Source organism: Lactuca virosa, chromosome 3, assembly GCF_052849685.1.
Source record: "Lactuca virosa cultivar CGN04683 chromosome 3, Lactuca_virosa_CGN04683_v6, whole genome shotgun sequence".
Taxonomy (NCBI): Eukaryota; Viridiplantae; Streptophyta; class Magnoliopsida; order Asterales; family Asteraceae; genus Lactuca; species Lactuca virosa.
The window spans coordinates 272,023,615-272,042,973 of record NC_136428.1 but is presented as its reverse complement, the minus strand read 5'-3'; the positions used below and the strand labels follow the sequence as shown (position 1 = coordinate 272,042,973).

Genomic DNA, 19,359 nt, shown 5'->3' with positions numbered 1-19,359 from the left:
GAAGGGCCCACCTATTTTCTGACAATATATCTTTTCAGGCGTACCTCCTTCTTTTGTACCACCAGATATCGATGCCAACAAGCTTATAAAGAGAAGATATGAGCAGATCCAATGGTATGCAACTCTCAACACTAAAAAATATATTTCCAAGTCACGTCACTTGTTATTATTGAGCTAAAAACCTTCATCTGTCAAACACTCATCCTCTCGTCGGAGAGGTTTCTGGGAAACCAGGATCGCTCTGACCTTTATCTATTGTTGCACCCACTCAAGAGGCCTGATTACCCACCGCAACTAAGTCCAACTAATCCCAGGGTGCAACAATGGAGGCTATACGTGTTGTGATGGTCGACCATGGCTGATCGGATTTGGATCTTGATGGTCGGCCATGGTTGAAGCGTTGCTTGATCTTTTCAATTTCACATATACTAACTGTAAATTTATGGTTGGTTGAGAAGAGATTAGGGAAGAATGAGGAAGGAGGAGGGAGAAGATGCACTCGACGGTGAAGAGGGAGCAACAAGGGGACGAATTCGATATGGAATAAAATATGAGAGGTTGGAACGAGAAAGAAAGGAACTAGAAAGGATAGAATACAGATGAGTGGTTGCATGGCCCAACTTTGTTTTTTATTAAATTTTAAATTATAAAGGTATTAAAACAAATATATTAAATGTAAAATATGAAAAAAGAAAAATAAAAGGGATAAAATTGTCCTTTCAACCTTTTCTGGACCAAAATGAATAAATTTCATTATTTTAGATCTTCCATGCAAATCAAAATTTTTTTAGAAACTATAATCGGAAGGACCAAATTTTGCAGTTTTACTTTTAGTCGAATGTTTTCAATACTCCCGTTTCCGTGTCCTCTAAAAACCAAAAAACTCCGTTTATAGACTGTCGCTGACATTAATGGCTTCTGCCCCTTCTCTCTAACGTGGATTGAAGCAAATATACTCCAAAGTCGTCGTCTATCTCGCTCGTGGCTAGAGGGAGTACTGTTCAATCGTTCTAATTAGTCTTCCTTTTTGGCTTCTGTCTCAGGTACAATCTCTCTCTCTCTCTTACTCTCTACGACTCTATGGAATGTTTTTTCTTTTTCATGTGGGTATGTATTGAGCTGCGTATATCGATTTCTTTCTATGAGGCTTTATATCGAACAGTTTAAGTGCATCCTTATTTTCAGCTATTAGTTTCTGATCATCGTAGTTCACAATGGAAAATAAAGCTATTCTTTTTCTTTCTTTCGATTCGATGGTTTTAGCAATCGATGTGAAATAAAGTTTTCCTTTTGGGCTGGATTCAATTGTTAGGGTTTGTTAACGTTATCATTCAACAAGCGTAGGTTTCGAGCAACAAAACCCATATCCGATCTGATCATAATTCATAAATCTTAACCCAACCACATGTATGTCTTTTTACCCCTCTGATTGCTTTCATGTTTTGATGGAATTCCATTCTCGATTTTTGTAGATTCCAATATAATGGTTCCGGAGTTCAAACTAATCTTAGATCTTTGTAACTTCTTTTATGTCCAAAAAATTGCTGTTATGTAGCAATTGCTTGCCTTTTTCTAGGCAAAATAACAACTTGTTTATAGATTTATTTAGTTTTAGGTAATAAATGTTAATTTTTGCATGGATGATAACTAAAATAGGTTGTTATTAGAAGAGAAAGATTGATAGTTAGCAACAATGGCGGATTATCACTTTGTGTACAAAGATGTTGAAGGAGCATCAACACAATGGGATGATATTCAAAGAAAGCTTGGAAATTTACCTCCAAAACCCCCTACATTCAAACCCGATCCTTTTACTCCTGCAGAAGATGAAGATTCAAAACCTAAAGACAAAAATTGGATCGATAACAAGACAGAAGAAGAACTTGAAGATCTAGAGGATGATCTTGATGATGATCGATTCCTTGAAGAATACAGGTAATTAATAGTAAAACTCAATACAATTCTTATTTTATTTATGATCATTAGATTTTCTAATCAAACTTCCAAGTGAGATTCTTGTGATTTGTAAAAATATTACTATTAAGGGGGTTTCTAGTGTGGCTTTTGTTCATTTCTTATGCTGAGGATGATTTAGAATTTATTATTTACATTACCTTTAAACAGAAGGGTAAAATGGCCATTTGCTCTATTCAGACCGGCCATTTAGTTCCTCAAATAGCCTATGTTCATGTAGCGTTATGGTCATTTACTCTCATTCAGTCAAAAAAATTAGCCTATATTCATATAACACTTCCTTTAGACATTCTAAATGGAGGGGTAAAATGGTCTTTTACTTACATTTAGTAAAAAGTTAGCCTATATATTTGTAAAACTTCCTTTAGACATTCTAAACTGAACGATAAAATAGTCATTTATTCTCATTAACTCCAAGAATAGCCTATATTCATATAGCACTTTCTCTAGACCTTCCAATCAGAAGGGTAAAATGGTCATATATTCTCATTCAGACATTTCATTCAGTCCAAAGTCCAAAAGAACAATCTTTGTTCATATAATTTAATTGGTGTTCTTGAAGGAGAAAGAGGTTAGCAGAGATGAAACAAGTTGTAAAAGTTGCAAAATTTGGATCAATCATACCGATTTCTGGATCAGATTTTATACGTGAGGTATCACAAGCTCCATCTGATGTATGGGTAGTGGTTCTTTTATATAAAGACGGGTAATTACTATTTTACTAATTTACTAATTTACTATTCAATTTATTACCTGTTTTTATCTTTCATTATTAGAAATGAATTTTTGCATTACATGATTCTTAATTTTTTTTTTTTTTTTAAATAGGTATCCTGAATGTGGAGTACTAATGCAATGTCTTGAAGAACTTGCAACGATGTATTCAGCCACAAAATTTGTTAAAATTATATCAACTGACTGTATTCCTAATTACCCCGATCGCAATCTTCCTACTTTGCTGGTCTATAATAACAGCGCAGTGAAGGCGAATTACGTGGGTTTACATACTTTTGGTCGTAGATGCACTCCGGAAGGTATATAACTTTTGGAAAACTAGTGGTCCCCACATGCTTGTCCTAACCGTAAGAATGTTAGAAGGAGGTCTCAAATTCATACACTTATATTTTGAAAACTAGTGGTCCCCACATGCTTGTCCTAACAGTAAGAATATCATAAAGCATTAACGTACAACAAGTATGTTGGAATGAGGTCTCAAGTTCATACATTTTTGAAAACTAGTGGTCCCCACATGTTTGTCCTAACAGTAAAAATATCATAAGGCATTAACATACAGTAAGAATGTTGGAAGGAGGTCTCAAATTCATACACTTTTGAAAATTAGTGGTCCCCACATGTTTGTCCTAACAGTAAGAATATCATAAAGCATTAATGCACAGTAACTATGTTGGAATGAGGTCTCAAATTCTTACATTTTTGAAAACTAGTGGTCCCTACATGTTTTTCCTAAAAGTAAGAAAGTAGTAAGAATGTTAGAATGATCAAACTTAAACGAGCTCTCAACTTTATACACTTTTATTTTGAAAACCAGTGGTCATCACATGTTCGTCTTAACAGAAGAAAGTCAAAACCCCTAAATTTCAGATTCATACAATTATAATTTGTAAAGTAGTGGTCCTGACATGTTTGTTCTAACAGTAAGAATGTTAAGAATGTCAGAATCCTTAACTTAAATGACGTCTCAATTCATACACTTATATTTTGAAAATTAATGGACCCTACCTGTTTGTGTTACCAGTAAGAATTAGCTTCATATACTTATATTTTGAAAACTAGTGGTCTTACATGTTTGTCCTAACAGTAAGAATGTTAGAACCAATAACTATGATCTCAGATTCATACGGTTATATTTTGAGAAGCCATTATTGTTCTGTTTCATTTTGTTGTTAATGGATTTGGGTTGTGTTAGGTGTTGCTATGATTTTGTGTCAATCGGATCCTGTTCTTAACGATGGGCAGAGTGAAGGTGAAGCTTCTAGAGATGCTGTTCTTGAAGGGGTGAGGAGGAGGTTTATAGAGAAAGTGGTGACTCAGCATGAAAATGATGATGATGGGTCATCATCGAGTGATTAGCATTGTGGTTGTCGTTATGTTAAATCATAGGTATTTTGTTGGTACAACCTTTTAAGACAGTTTCCTTGTTTCTTCTATTTTCTTTTGATTCGTGCAACTTCAACATTAAAAAATTCCCATCCGAAAATTTATGCATGTTTCTGTAAGTGTTTTTTCAAGTTTATTAGCAATTTAGTTTGTTTGCACATGTATATATGGTCATTTGAGATTCATGTCCTTCGGTTTGATTGCATATCTTCTTTGTATATACGTGTATATACATAAGAGTATCAACTCCAACATTCATAATGCATATCTTTTTTTGTATCATATGCTTTGTACATTAGCTTGTCCTTTCGGTAATTTTTTTTTTTAAATGGAGACAAACATCCTTAATTGTCGGTTTTTGCATATTGAACTTTGACAAAAAGGTTAAAAAAGTCATTTGAGGAATAATGCAAGCTAAAAGACAATTTTTGTGTGTACTTAATGGACTACAATCTGTTCATTTCTCCTGTTTTGGTTTAATGTTATCCATTTCCTTAGGGGATTCCCAATGTTTTACCAATTTTGACCTGTGCATGCATAAAGCAAAAATCTACATATTTGCCATATTGATAATTCTTTTTTGGCTTAAATGTTGTTAGTAAAGTTCACATTTGTTTATTAGAGCATCCATTATGCTGAAAATCACGGGTCCAAAAAAAATGAAGTTTAAAGTGATCCAATTATTTTATGCAATTGTAGATTGCAAAGGTTGTACTTGTCCACCATTAACATATATTTAATTTAATTTGTTCTCCCTTCACATTATTTTTTCACATTTCATTTAATATCCTTTGTTTTCTTAGTTTATTAGAAATACATAAAACTTAAATATTACTTTTTATATATTATATCATTAGAAGGAGGAGTATCAAAATAACGTCAATATTGAATATTTTTGTCAAAAAGTTTTGATTTAAGCAAAATAGTCGGCTGTTATTCTTAGTTTTGCATTTGTTGCTTTAATTATAAATAGAAATGTAGTCATATATGCAAGATAAGAAAATCATGTTTATTTGATGAAAAATAATACTTCAAGACGAAGTATTCCATACTTTACCATATCTACACATACAAAAGCTTTAATCCTAAATCCTCCCTCTAACAAGCCTTATCCCCCTCACCCACAACTCAGCCCTTTCAACCCCACCCTCACAAACAAAATGCACCTCTTTCCCCTTCATAGTCACCACCCTAAAAACCCCTGCCATGTCAGCATCCCCCTTCTTCTTCCTACACTTCTCAAAACTACCACTAGGCCCCACCTCAACTTCCCTACAAATCACATTCCTACACCTCGAACTCCCCCACCTCAAAACCCCTTCACCAATCACCATCCTCAACGTCTTCCTATGCACCACCCCTCTACCCCCTTTTGTATATTTCAACACGTCACCACCTCCAACAACTAAAACCCTCGCCAGCTCATCTAGTATCACAGATTCCACGTCATCATTTTTATTCTTTCTCGCAAGAGAAAGCGCAGTTTCTCCTTTCAAGTTTTTGAAATCACAAAGGGACCCACACGAGATGAGGAATCGACACATCTGTCCATTCCCTTCTCGTGCCGACAACATGAGGGGGGTGTAACCATCCCCATCAGGGATGTTTACATCGTACCCTCTGTTGACCAACAGTTTGACCGCATGCACGTCACCGTGACGTGCAGCGTAATGCAGAGGGTAAAACCCTCTTGCGTTTTCGTTACCTTTCTCAAGGGTAAATTCGACCATTACTTTTTCAAACATATCGTAATTTTTGTGATTTTTCGATAAAGAAATCGCAGTGTCACCGGATTTATTCGTGAGTTTCACGTCGCATCCGGCGTATACGAGGATCCGGAAGGCTTCGAGGTAACCTCGTTTTGCGGTTACCATAACCGCCGAAAAACCGTTCTTGTCTTGTTCGTCGAGGTTGGTTTCTTGTCGTGCAAGTAACGCTTTTAATGCGTGTATGTCTCCGGAATGTGCGACAAACATTAGAGGCGAAAAGACGGCTGGATTACTTGATGTAGGTAATGTTCCGGATCTTATAACGTCTAAAACCGTTTTTTGAAAGGTAAACGACCACCGAGTTGACTCAGCTATCGACTCAGCCGATTGACCCGCTGAGTTGACTAAACCAAGATCAGCGCCGGCATTGGTCAAAACTCGGAGACATTCTTCTTGTTTGAATTTGGCGGCTATCATTTGAGCGGTTTCATTGTCGTGTTTGGTTCTAGAATTGATATCGCACCCAGAGGATATAAGTTCTAGAAGGATTGACGGAAACCCGAGGCGTGTAACCATGTGAATGGGTCGGGTTTCGTTTTGTTTGGCGGTTATGATAGGGGATTCCACGTCAGACCCGAGGTTTATTAACGTTTTGACGGCTCCTGTGTTACCACAAAGTATGGCGTGGTGGAGGAGGGTTCTAGAATTGTGACACGTGTCAACAGATATGTGTTGGAGTAACATTTGTAATATGGTACCACTAGATTCGAAGTACTCGACAGCACACCAAGTGATATCATACGGTTCTGCTAAGCCGGCGCCGACCTTAAATTCGTCACCTGAAGTTATGTCCCATGACCATGCTCCTAGTTGGACCATGGTATTGGTATTGGCCCCAGCCTACACATGAAAAAAAAATGTGATATGTTAGGTGGATGTGTTTGGCAGAAAAAGACAAAATAAATTAAAATAGCAAATAATATATTAAAACAAATAAGTAGTGGACAAATTTAGTTTCTGAATTTTCTGATGATATTTGGTGAACCATAATGATGCAAGTGTCGTATATTCATCAATGGATACAAAAATCCAGCTGTTGGAAAGTTATTGTAACAAAGATACTAATGGGCCCCAAAATCTTTGAAAGATGGTGTCAAAGGGGTTTGTATCAAAAATTGGAGTACAATTCCAATTTCCACACCGTTTTTCTAATAATCCAAATTGAAGTTAATGCAAGATTGGATTATAGAATTTTGTTTGTAAAATGTTTTTTAAGGAATGAAATCGGTTAAAGAAATTATAATTTTTTATGTTTTTAGCTGATAGAAATATAAATAGTATTTAGTAGATCTTATTTTACCTGCAATAAGAGACGAACAACAGCAATCTGTCTACTAACAACAGCTGCGACAAGGGCTGTACAGTTGATATTTGTATGGAGAGAAGGCTTAGATGAGCAAAGAAGTACTCTAGCAGACGCATTTACATCTACCCCACACTGTCATTATTACAAATTACAATCATGTTAAAGATTAAACCCAACTTAAACTAAACGTTATGTAAAATACACGTTCCATAGTTGAAGAAAGAGTAAATTACAATAATGGTCCCTGTGCTTTACCTAAATAACAAATTCAGTCCAAATTTTGAAATTGACCCAATGCCATGGTTCCTGATCATATAAAATGACTTCAAAATTTGGACTGGACTTGGGATTTTGAGTAAAACACATGGACCAAATTTGCAAAACACAAATTTAAGGATGACAATGAGACAGTTTCAAATTGTGGACTGAACTTGTGGTTTTGTGTAAAGCACATGGACTAAAATTGTAATTTACTCTTGAAGAAAAGAAAACTGCAAATTCGGTTAATGTGGAATTTCAGTTACTGATTTTCTTTCATTTGGGTCAAAAGCGGGATTTTTTTTTTTCATTTTGGTCCCTATTTCAAAGTTTTATTTTGCTTTTGGTCCTAAACCGTCAACTTTAATAATAATACTAAAGCTGTTGAATTTGTGAAAATGACCATTTTGCCCTTATTGGTATTTTTTGTTAATAAGTGTTATTGATATCATAATTGGTATAATAATAATAAAAACAGGGGAAAAAGTTTTAAAAATTTAACACCAAATCTGCAAAGAAACCTCCAATTAGTTGCCAAAAATTGAAAAAAAAAAGAATATTTCTTTTTAGACTCGAACCAAAGGAAATTATGTAGTTTAACCTTATAAAAAACCCAAATTCCATAAAAACCATAGTAGTTTGGTTGAACAAATTTTTTTTCTAGGTTTAATTACTAAAAGTTAGTTTTTTTTTTTTTTTTTTTTTAAAAAAAAAACACTATGAATTTTTTCATTAATTTTAGAAAACAATTTAAAGATTATTTTTTTGGTTAAAGATGCTTTTTACTAAAAAAAAAAAAAAAAAAAATCTTAACTGTTGATGGTTAAAATTATAATTTTTTTTTCTACCAAGTGGTTAAACCGATCAAATTTCAAACTATAGTAGTTTTTATAGAATTCAAAGTTTTATTTAGTGGTGTTTTAATTCAAAGTTTCAAACTACATTCCTTTGGTAGATAATCCGAAAATATAAACCAATGTACAGTTATTTTTATGGAATTTGGCCTTAAAAAAATGTAACTTAAATTCTATTAGAAATTACTGATGTATTTTTTTACCTTCAAGAGATCATCAACAGCATCTACAAACCCCCTGCAACATGCAGTGACAAGAGCATGAACAGCAATATGTGGTCTAATAAAATCAGACGCCATAAGCAACTCAATAAACTTTCCACCTCTTCCATGACAGCTGGCATCTAACAGAGCCTCCTCACAACACGGCTGAGAAGCACCGGCTTTCATTAACATCTCAAATATCTCAACATGGCCCTCCCTCACTGCCGCTGTCATTGAAAACCCTCTAAACAGTTTCTGATTCACATCAGCCCCACGACTCTGTCATTTTACCAAAACACCCTTGTCATTTCCCATAACCCACAAATAAAAAATAAATAAATAAATAAACCCACTTGGGAAGCTGAAGCATAGTATTCTTTCATTCTTTCTTTCTTTAAATGGTTTATGACAGGTACACGTGGCAGATGACAGATGGACAAAATAGTATGGGAGATTCAGTGAGGATATGGAAGGTGTTGTTTTGTTGACATGGAATGGGTCTCAGGGTCTGATTTGTGATCAGATACATGCACGTCCAAATGTTTGATGTGGATGCATTTATTAATTCAGGGTGAAAAATTACATGAAGAAGATAGATCTTTTCCGTACACGTGTGAATTGTATATAATATTGGGGGCGGTGGATCAAGTATGAGTTATGGAAATTATTTAAGAAAACTTGATGCGAGATCTGTGTTATATCATATTATGATGTATTGCTTAATTGATAATTTAAATAATAATTTAATGTAATATATAGGAAGTCAAATGACCACCTATAAGGCTATAACATTAACCTTTGAACTACATCAAGATCTAAGACTTTCTTTCATTGGGTCCTCAATAACCATACAAAACATTGGCATCATATTTCTGAAAGAGGGTATTTACGTCTTTTTGTTACATTATTTTCATATTTTATGTCCCATCTTTTCGAGTGCGACAAAAAGTTATGTATCTGTCTTCGTCTCAGTCCAATACACATCAAATACAGTACAAGTCATCATGTTTTATCTTATTTTATGAGGCTCTTAATCTAGCTAGTTTATTCCATAAATATGTATGTTTTTGGTGATTAAGGGTCTAAGGAGAAGATTAATGGAAGGATGAATAGGTTTTTGACTTTGTGTTTAGCTAATAATCTGTAGATTCATGTTCAAGGATATACCTTCACCATCTTTATACCAATACTTCAAAGCTTAAACTATGAATTTTATGTCATGCCGATACAATTTCTACACTAACTGTTTTGGTTGGCACTAGGATAAATATCTCGTTGAGAATTCATGATTGGAAGTTATAAATCGCAAAAATGAGAAGAACATTTGGTAAGAAAACAAAGCATAAAGGTCAAATCAAGTAAGAAGGATCTAGTTATATGGATTATACGAGAGTCAAAAGTAAAAAACAGTTCATCTCTACTTATTATTTGCAAATTTTGAACTGATACAAGGCTATTATCGCTATGTTCGCTTGAACTTCACAGAAAATCAACTATAGTAGAAATTTTTTGCAGACATTGAGCCCGAAAAGTTATGCAAACTGCAAACAGTTGATGTGTTTCGAACTTAAATTCCAGCCCTAAATCGTTTAATACGATAGCATTGTACTGAATTAAGCAAGTCGTGAGATGTAAATTAACGAATAGAAAGTCAGGTAGCGTAATTAAATATACAAGAGCATTTATTGCGGAGTTTGAAATGTTTGAATGAAATGATCTGATTTTTAACCTGAAATACCGGAGCTCAATTCAAACACACCAGATAAAACAGAGATTCAAAATTTCATACCAGTAATTTTCTGACGAGTGTCGCATTTCCGGTATGAACGGCGACGAACAAAGCAGTAACGTCGGTTTTGACTTCCTGGTACTCAAATCGCACCACATTCTCCGATTCATCGCGACATTGAACCTCCGCCATACGAACCTTCAAGGAAACAGCGCCGACGAAGTTGACGTCAAGGTAGGGATCGTCAATGCAGTCAAAGGCCGATTTGAGATCGCTGCAGGATGAAGCTTCAAGGAGGCGTTGCGAAACGTCGGCCTCGTAGTCCACCGGAAAAACCTGTAGTTTTGCGGGGAGGAAACCTCCTCCGGTGCCAGAATGACCGAACATCATCATCTCCTGCGTAGCAAAAACTCTCAAAAAAAACAAACACACACTGACTTTCTCCAGTGGTCAGTGGTTTATTTATATTGGGAGTAGTTTCTCTTTCTCTCTCTAGAAAAATTGAATAATGAGAGCGCCAGAGCAGGTCTTGGGAGAGGAGGTGCGATTAACTTTAACCACGGTTATAAAGCATTTGTCACTATCTCTTTTAAGAATCTGCTTGCCCTTTTTAGGGATAAACCATATTTAAAGAGCTACTATTAACATATTATTTTACAAATCATATAAATTACTAGAATTCACGTTTTTGTTGGAAAAGATTAGATAAAATTATGATTTTGATAAACATATATTCATTTTGTAAAATATATATTAAAAAGATTGAAAATAAAAAGACAATGTACATAAAATCTACTCTAATAAATAAATAAATATCTTTTTTTATACTTTCATTCATCTTGTCACATGTTATTTTATAGTTTTTTTTTATTTTATTAAATATTCATATAATATTTAAATATAATAATTGCAATAAATGTAATATGCTCTGACAAATATAGATCTTTTTGTCACATGTATTTTCATTTATTTTGTCACATGTCATTTTGTGGTTATTTTAAATTAATTTTTGTCACATGTCATTTTATAGTTTTTTTTTGACAAAACTGCAAAAATGGTCCCTATGGTATGCATTTTTTCCGAGGTTTAGTCAAAACTTCGACTTTTTGGGCTTCATGATCCTTTTGAGCTAGTTTCGTTACGGATTTGGTCCCTCGGTAAACTGAAATGACTTTAATACTCCTGGACATTTATTTTCTATTTTTCTTTCATTTTTTAAAATCTAATACTTATTTATGTATTTAACTAATTAAGAAAAATAAAAGTCTCTCTCTTTCTCTCTCTCTCTGTGTGTGTGTGTGTGTACGAAGCCACCCCAATTCATATTTTCCAACCAAACCACCTGACTGCAACCCCAAAACATCAGACACACACATACACACGAAGATCTTCAATTTCTTGAATGAGTTTCTGGAAACACACACAAATCAATTTAATACATATGGGTTCATAGATGAACACGGTGAACACAAATCTGTAAATTGATTTTTAGGTTTTGTTAGGGTAGGAAAGTATCGATTTCAAGAGCTTCTCCACGGATGAACAAAGTGAACACACACATACCTTCAATATGTAGTGTGATCTTGTGTTTATTTATATGGTTAAAGTGTTCTTCAATTTTAATTTTCTATTTGTGTGTTAACTTACAACAATCAATAAACATATTGAATCTGGTATATATCCAGAGAAATTCGGTGATGAAAGTGACGACTTTCCAAACCAAATCTCAAAGAATCAGTTGTGAATCTTGATTTCTAAAAAAAGAAGTGTTAAGAACATGAGTTTAACTTCAGAAAGTGGAGTCAAATCTAATGGAAGTTCTGGTGGGAGACACAAAAGAGACAATGATAAAAACATAAACTTCGAAGAACCAAAACCCACAACAATAACTAGCAGAAGTGGATCACGAAGATATGTTCGAAGTTTAAATTAGAGATATTGAGACTCAAATCTTCAAGAAGCTCCATCAAGTTATCATTATACCCCTTGCCATGAATATGTTGAACTAGTTCATAACACAAACGATCTAGAGGTTGAAGATAATCAAGATGAATCAGCAAACAAATGGGAAAGGGTGAAATGATACATTGAGATCTAGCTAACGGACGAAAAAATGGCAGTCCTCACTTATCGACTTTCTCATTCTCTCCTCATTTCTCTCTTAAACTCAGGTATCAAGGTCAATGTAACAGAGGAGGATTAATAGCGATGGCAGTTGAACATTTTTTAACTGGGTTTATACACCACCATTGATACAATTGAATATAAAAGTTCTTTTTTTAATTGAAATAAAAGGTTATCTCCTCGTTTCTCTCTTAGACTCCATGTATGTGTGTTTTATCTATCAAAGGTATATGTGGATTGAGTGCAGGTGAATTAGGAAGAAGATGGTGGTGGGTTTCCAGGAGGTTCGTCTTCTCCATCCATAAAGATTTTCAAAGCAGACTAACCATTGGTGAAGGGGTGAGGTGAGAATGGATTTTTATATCTCGTATTCTTGAAGGTCCGATATTCAAATCCTCAAATCCATTTGTAGTTACTCAAGTTCCCTATACTTACACTCTCTTGATTTTCAGAAACATTCACTTGAAGGTATTACAGATTTGGGTTATGTATTTCAAGTTAATATGTGTTTGTGTGTGTTGATCGGGAAGAGTAAAAGAGAGAGGGAGAGAGAGAGAGAGAGAAAGAGAGAGAGAGAGAGAGAGAGAGAGGGTAGGATGAGGGTATGTAGGCCCCTACCTTTATTTAATATATAAAAATACTTACAGAAAAATGAAAAATGAAAAATAAATATAACAAGGGTAATTTAGTCATTTCAATTTGGGGAGGGACTAAATTCACATACAAACATAACCAAAAGGACCACGAAGCCAAAAAAAGTCGAGATTTGGACTAAACCTCGGAAAAAATGCATACCGCAGGGACCATTTTTGCAGTTTTGTCTAGTTTTTTTTTTCCATTTTTTTATTAAATTATTAAATTTCACATAATATTTAAATATAATAATTGCAATAAATATAATAGTAAATAAATATCAATTTCATTAATGGAATAACCTTCTAATTTCAAAATTCCTAAATTAAAGTCTGTTGAATCATGAAAAGTGAACCTCTAGCAATCACTCAAGTTCCGAAGTCAGCTAAGTCCGAGATGAGTAGATGTTCCGAGATGAAGATCATTCCGAGATGAAGGGCAATTCCGATATAAGCTGTTTGTTCTAGCATTTAATGTATTCTGTCTTTATTAGTGATGTAACAGTTCATAGGACATTTCTTTATGTATCTTTTGGATATTAATTTGTCAAATACCGAGTATTATCCAGTCCTAGGAATGTTTTTTCGTTTGTACTATGTTCCTCCTTCACTATTAAAGGAGTGAAAGTTTTCACCATTAATGAAGATGTGAACATTTCAAGTTTTACACCAAGAATAGCAAATATTCTCTTCACGTCTTTTTCACTTTTCCTTCAAGGCAAAGTTCTTTCACAACATTCTTATTGTTCCTAAAATACATTTGCATTGATTATACTCTAAGTTTTCTTCATTTATTATCTTGAATACTTTTGTAGAATATCTTCTTCAAGTCTTAACTGGTATTACCAGATTCGACTGGAACCTTAATTAAGAGCAGAGGTTGATCTTAAAGATTAACTCAAGGTTTGAGTTTTCAAACCTTGTCCTTGCGCATTGATTATTTGTTCTCACAATTGGTATCAGAGCTTGAGTGGTTGTCCTTTGAATCCATAAGAACAAATTATAGTTGATTTGAAATTACCTTGGTATTTCAGTCATTTCTGTGTTCAGGATAAAAGTTCTTCTACACACCACTTCTGCTCTAATATCTTAACTTAAATGGTTTTTCCTAATTCTCAACAAATGTATTCAATGCAAATAGAAAATAGTGTGGGTTGCCCTTCTCGTTCCCCACTGCTAGTTGTTGAAGAGTATGATCACTAGAAAGTCAGAATGGAAAGATTCGTACTTGGTAAGGAAAAAAAGTGAAGCAATATGGAGATCAGTGAAAGAAGGTCCACATATTCCAGTTAGACAAACTGTGAGAGATGTTGCTGCCACTCTCATGAGCCAAGAAGAACAGCGTTCAACACCTCTCACTGTTGATGACATCGAGAAACTGCATGCAGATCAAGTAGCATTTTACGAGATGGTGTTTGGTGTTCCTCCTTCTCTCTTTGAGCACATTAAGTTGTGCTAAAGAGATTTGGGACACTCTCCAAGACCTGTTCGAGGGATCATAAATGATGGGTTTTGAGCATTACATCAATCCTATGGTGCACATGCAAACCCTAAAGCTTTGGATCTAGTTTATCTAGTTGTACATGCAATAATCATCCAAAGCTCATAAACCCTAGATCTAGCATACTATAATCGAAATTAACATGTAATTAGGGTTTAGATCTTACCTTGATTGTTATTTAGCAATAACAATCACAAACCACAAAGTCCTTGACTCTTGAAAGCTTAGTGCCCCAAGTGTTGCACCTCTAATGGAGTCACAAACACCATAAGCAACAAAATGACTTAGGAGAGGGAGAGGAGACACAAAATTCGTCCAAGGCACTCTTGAGAAGCATAGGGCCGAATTTTGGGAGCCTTAGGGTTCCTTTTATAGGTGAGTTGCTAAAGTTTCAGTCAAAACCCTAATTGGATTGCTTAGCCACCAAGCAGCCCTGTAGATCCTTCCAGAATCAAGGCCTGGACGATTTATAAGTGGGCTTCCACCTTGAATTCGTCCACCTTATTCCTAAGGGATCTATAGCCCAAAACCAATTATCTTATAATTGCAATTCCAGTCCCCTAAGTTTAATTAATCTCTTTTGACCACAAAATTAATTCTAAATTAATTCTTGATCAATATTAATTAAACAATATGATTTCTCTTTTAATATATTATTCATATAATATATTAATAAATCATAATTAATCCTCTTTCTCCTTAATTCATCCTATCAGTTGCTACGGTGAAGGCAACCAAAAAGGACCATGCTCATAATCGGGTCAAGTACATACCAAAATAGGTATGGTGATGCGTGCAAATAGCTACACCTAATTTTATATTTATAACCTTACTAACTTAACTAACTAAATTGCACCTAGGCAGTGTACCTAGTCAAATTATAGAATAGTCGGGTAAGTCGGGTGTCGATCACAGGGAACGGTTTTGACTAATTAATCTATCTACTACTAAATTAACCTAATTACTAACAAAGAAATGGGATTTATCTACTTTTTCAAGTTTAGATAAACTTAATTCTTTAACACAAATTCAATCAGTAAATAAAATACTTCTGTTAGTTCGAATCCACTTTCCCTCAATGGTTTGTAAATTAGTTGTGACAATTACTGTTGGTTACCAATTAAGATAGTATTAACAATTTAGTTCTAAATCTACTAACATTAATTAATTCATGTAAATCAAAGTATGTTCACACTTAAATTAACACATAATCAAGTATTTAATGGATTGGAGCTATGTAAGATTGATTAACAAAACACAATTATATTCATAGTTTGAGTTCTCTAGCACAGCCTAATTCAATAATTAATTGCTTAACTAAGATTGGTTTGATCCTAGCTCTAATAATTTAATATTCACTAATTTACCAGGTATTCTAATTCATGCAAATTAATGGTCATCAACTACACAGAATAAGAAATCAAAGCAATCAAATACCAAATCAAACATGCTAGGTTCAATCAATCCAACACGAGTCTTAACCAACAAGTAAATCAAAGCTAAAGTATTACACCATGAGTTCCAACTTCATCTAGCTAACATAAGTAGCTAGATTTAGCTGGACATACTAGCTAACAAACACAAATAACTCATATTCAAAGACATGTTTAAAGTGTACCAAATTCTTAAACTAATATGAACTTCTCCTCTCCTTAGATGCTAATAGCCAATTCCAGAACTTTTCTCCTTCTCAAAATCGTCTCCAGGAACCTTCAAAGCAGCCAAAAAGTCCTTTAAGTCGTAATGAGCAAGAGTATATATAGTTTCTGATTTTTCCGAACTCACGTCGTGAATCGATAAGTCTCACGACGTGAATAGTAGATTTCCGTGTTGGCTAAGGACTCTTCTTCGCGATGTCTATCTTCTGGAAGATTCGTGTTCACGTCGTGAATCTATAAGCCTCACGATGTGAAGTCAGCAGATTAGCTAAGCTTCTTTCTTCTTTTATTCTCCAAGCCTCCAAAGTTCCATGTTTTGTCATTTTTAGTCCTTTTCTCAAAAATGCTTCTACTTGGCTGCAAAGAACAATTTATCCTCATAAGTACCATTATTCAATGCAAATAACCAAAATATTAATAAAAATATAAGTAAATATTGCCTAAAAACATGTATAAATATGTCAATATCAAAATACCCCACACTTATTCTTTGCTTGCCCTCAAGCAAATCTAATTATTTTTACTCAAACTCTCATCACTAACATCACATAAAGCAATCCATTTCAAACTCAACCATTATGCCAAGACCTCAACGCATGCATTTGTGTCTAAAGTTTTCCTATGGACCCCCTTTAATTCTAAATACTCACAATCCTCATAAACACTCGCCCACTTCTTTTGAACAACGCTCATTCGGAAAATCAGAACGGACGAATATTACAGCATATGCAATCGATCCTATACCCGAAGCGTATGGGATACGATACATAATGTCTTACATAAAGACATGATACTTTACCAATCTCTCGCTATAATATTGCCATATATAGAATTTCCTTATGTTGAATCTTTTCAACATACCATTCATATATGTCCTTTGACTAAATTTGATTAAAATTTCTCGATCTAAGCTTTTAGATTTGAAATTAAGTATAAGTTCCTCTCCCTTAATTATAGCAAAAAACATTTTCAACCTCCGCAACTTTGCGAATTGAACCTTTTGTTTCTCTATAATTAATATTGCCAACTTTCAACATAATGATCATGCTTCCACTAACATGATAATTATGTCCTTACCAGCATAACACTTATGCTCCCACTAGCTTTGACATGTATTTAGAAATTAGCTGGACTTCTAGAAATCAATACTTATTGACTTTCTTGCCAAAGTTCATATTTCTAATACGAGATGCTTTGATAAACCTTTCTCCAAGCTTCTCAAACTCGTACACTTTCCCTTAAATAGCTCATATGTGTGTCTAAACCATTTTAGAACTTATAGCAATAAGTATTAAATGTTCAAACTAATTTCCAAATTTCATAATTCGAACTATGAAGAGGGATGCCGTAATCATAATCGAATTTGAGAACGCAAATATCATAATTGCTATCTCCTTAAAATCTCTCTTAGTGCAAGCGTTTCCTCACAATCATTTTCATGAAGGAGAGAAACCTTATGACACTTAGATTTTATGGTGTATGTGTTCCTATCCATGTGAATTTTTCATAACCATAATCATAAGACAAGGTTTGTGACAAATCCAAATTCATATGGACGGAACTTGTTCAATCTTTATTTCTTGCCTCATGGCAGCACTAGCGCCCACCATTGCTTCCAAGTTGTTAAGCAACTCACCTATACAGATCAATGAACTTTCATTAATCAAGGTGCTTTGCCTCTATGCATTCAAATGAGAACTCATAGAACTCACATGCATAGTTAACTTAATTGGAATGGCACAGAAAACAAGAATATGTCAACTAGAGATTGATCAATTCTTGAAGCTTTTCAAGATCATTAAGACTCCCACTGACCTCTTGACATATAAGATTCCCTTGTCAAGAAAAATTTCTTGACAAACAAATACTCAAGAGTTCGTGCGGATTCTTATCAAGAAAAGACTTCATACAAATTGGTCTTAGTCGGTCTTTGTCTTATCCAAGACATCACAACTTACCAATTTCAAATGTGCAGGAATAAGAAAACCTTTGCTACTCCACACTTGATGAGTGTTTTAAACTTACTGAAGGCGTGTCACTCAATATCACAATCTTGTAGTAAGATTCTAAGACTTGATTTTGGAACGAAGTATGATTCTCCTTTTGATTTAACCACTTCAACAATTCATGATTCCTCTTCTTAGCCATACTAGTGCACTAAGATTTACTTAGAGGATCAATTATGATATGGTTTCATAATCAATGAGACGATCATAAAACATGATACTAAAGTACTCTCCCATCTTTTCAAATTGGAGAAACTTTTATCTTTCTGCCTAATTGATTCTTCTTATTCGTTATGCCATTCATTGAAACTTTTCAATGATTCAGAATTACACTTAATCTTGTAAGCATAACCACATTTACTAGACTTTTAGTAAATCATGACGAATAATCTTATTTTTATTTGTGGTGGACTTGACTAGTGCACAAAATTGCGTACCAGATCTCCTAGACTCACATACTTATGTGAACAAGGAATTAGTCTTAATTTCCTAAGTACCAAGATTTCCATACATCACATGACTCAAATCATATGATTCCAAGCTTATGTCCAATTGAAACTTGGCGATGGGAATCTTTCCTTACTTAGAAAATTACGACACTACCATAAATAACATAACTAAGAATCACATCCACTTAATATTGCTTATAATAGAAACACACAAGCATCAATTTTCACAAATGACATTGCAAGGAGATATAAATAAGACAAAACTCAAAATTTATTTTATTTATAAAAAGGTGCGGAAAACTTGTCCTTACAACGCAAATTCAAATGAAAACTATGCTATTACATATTCCTAAGCAATCTATCATAACTCTAAGCATCAGCTCAAAAATCCGATCATCGAATCATGCGATCGAAATCCATTTTTTTGCGATCAGACTCATCTCACTTCTTCCTTTAAGCTTCCTTTCTTTTCTTCGATCCTACAACACATCAAAATGCAATCTTATCACATTATGTATTAAGAATCTAAAATAGAAATCTTAACAGAGTTAGATAGTGGATTTTACCTGAAGCAGAGTCATACATCTTGACTCTCCCATCTCTTAGATCTCTCAAGTAGTCAGGGCAGCTTCGTAACCAATGCCCCTTTTTTTGGCAGTAGAAACATATGGATTATTCTAGAATGGTACACGAGACTATCTCAGATTCAGCATTTCTCTTGCGTAGAGAAAACGTTTCTGGACTTCCAATGTTGCCATTGCCCATAGAAGGTTGGGAT

The 19,359-nt window shown here is 34.3% G+C and overlaps 2 protein-coding genes across 3 annotated transcripts; one reads left to right on the top strand and one right to left on the bottom strand.

Annotated features, from left to right (window-relative positions):
* The first annotated feature begins 834 nt into the window (after positions 1–834).
* LOC145167194 (uncharacterized) lies at positions 835–4,223 on the top strand. Of its 2 annotated transcripts, none has more exons than XM_079086307.1 (5): positions 835–1,043; positions 1,657–1,935; positions 2,537–2,680; positions 2,803–3,008; positions 3,902–4,223. In XM_079086307.1, exons 2-5 carry the CDS (start codon positions 1,694–1,696, stop codon positions 4,063–4,065), a joined length of 756 nt encoding a protein of 251 aa, XP_078942433.1. In that variant the 5' UTR covers positions 835–1,043; positions 1,657–1,693; the 3' UTR covers positions 4,066–4,223. The 2 variants fall into 2 exon arrangements, with proteins under 2 accessions (XP_078942433.1, XP_078942434.1); XM_079086308.1 differs by lacking the exon at positions 835–1,043 and adding an exon at positions 1,190–1,407.
* An 857-nt stretch (positions 4,224–5,080) lies between these two features.
* Positions 5,081–10,738, bottom strand: LOC145167193 (ankyrin). Its single transcript, XM_079086306.1, has 4 exons — positions 10,272–10,738; positions 8,483–8,761; positions 7,162–7,299; positions 5,081–6,701 (listed from the first exon to the last, which is right to left on the bottom strand). The coding sequence occupies exons 1-4, from the start codon at positions 10,602–10,604 to the stop codon at positions 5,178–5,180; spliced, it is 2,274 nt and encodes a 757-aa protein (XP_078942432.1). The 5' UTR covers positions 10,605–10,738; the 3' UTR covers positions 5,081–5,177.
* Positions 10,739–19,359: the final 8,621 nt, after the last annotated feature.

What these genes read in the sequence shown, in the direction of transcription:
- LOC145167194 (XM_079086307.1), top strand. Translation starts at nt 1,694, where the DNA reads ATGGCGGATTATCACTTTGTGTACAAAGATGTTGAAGGAGCATCAACA. An exon ending in CGATTCCTTGAAGAATACAG is followed by an intron (nt 1,936 to 2,536) that starts GTAATTAATAGT and finishes GTGTTCTTGAAG; the next exon opens with GAGAAAGAGGTTAGCAGAGA. An exon ending in GTTCTTTTATATAAAGACGG is followed by an intron (nt 2,681 to 2,802) that starts GTAATTACTATT and finishes TTTTTTAAATAG; the next exon opens with GTATCCTGAATGTGGAGTAC.
- LOC145167193 (XM_079086306.1), bottom strand. Translation starts at nt 10,604, where the DNA reads ATGATGATGTTCGGTCATTCTGGCACCGGAGGAGGTTTCCTCCCCGCA. An exon ending in CACTCGTCAGAAAATTACTG is followed by an intron (nt 8,762 to 10,271) that starts GTATGAAATTTT and finishes GTAAAATGACAG; the next exon opens with AGTCGTGGGGCTGATGTGAA. An exon ending in CTGTTGATGATCTCTTGAAG is followed by an intron (nt 7,300 to 8,482) that starts GTAAAAAAATAC and finishes TAATAATGACAG; the next exon opens with TGTGGGGTAGATGTAAATGC.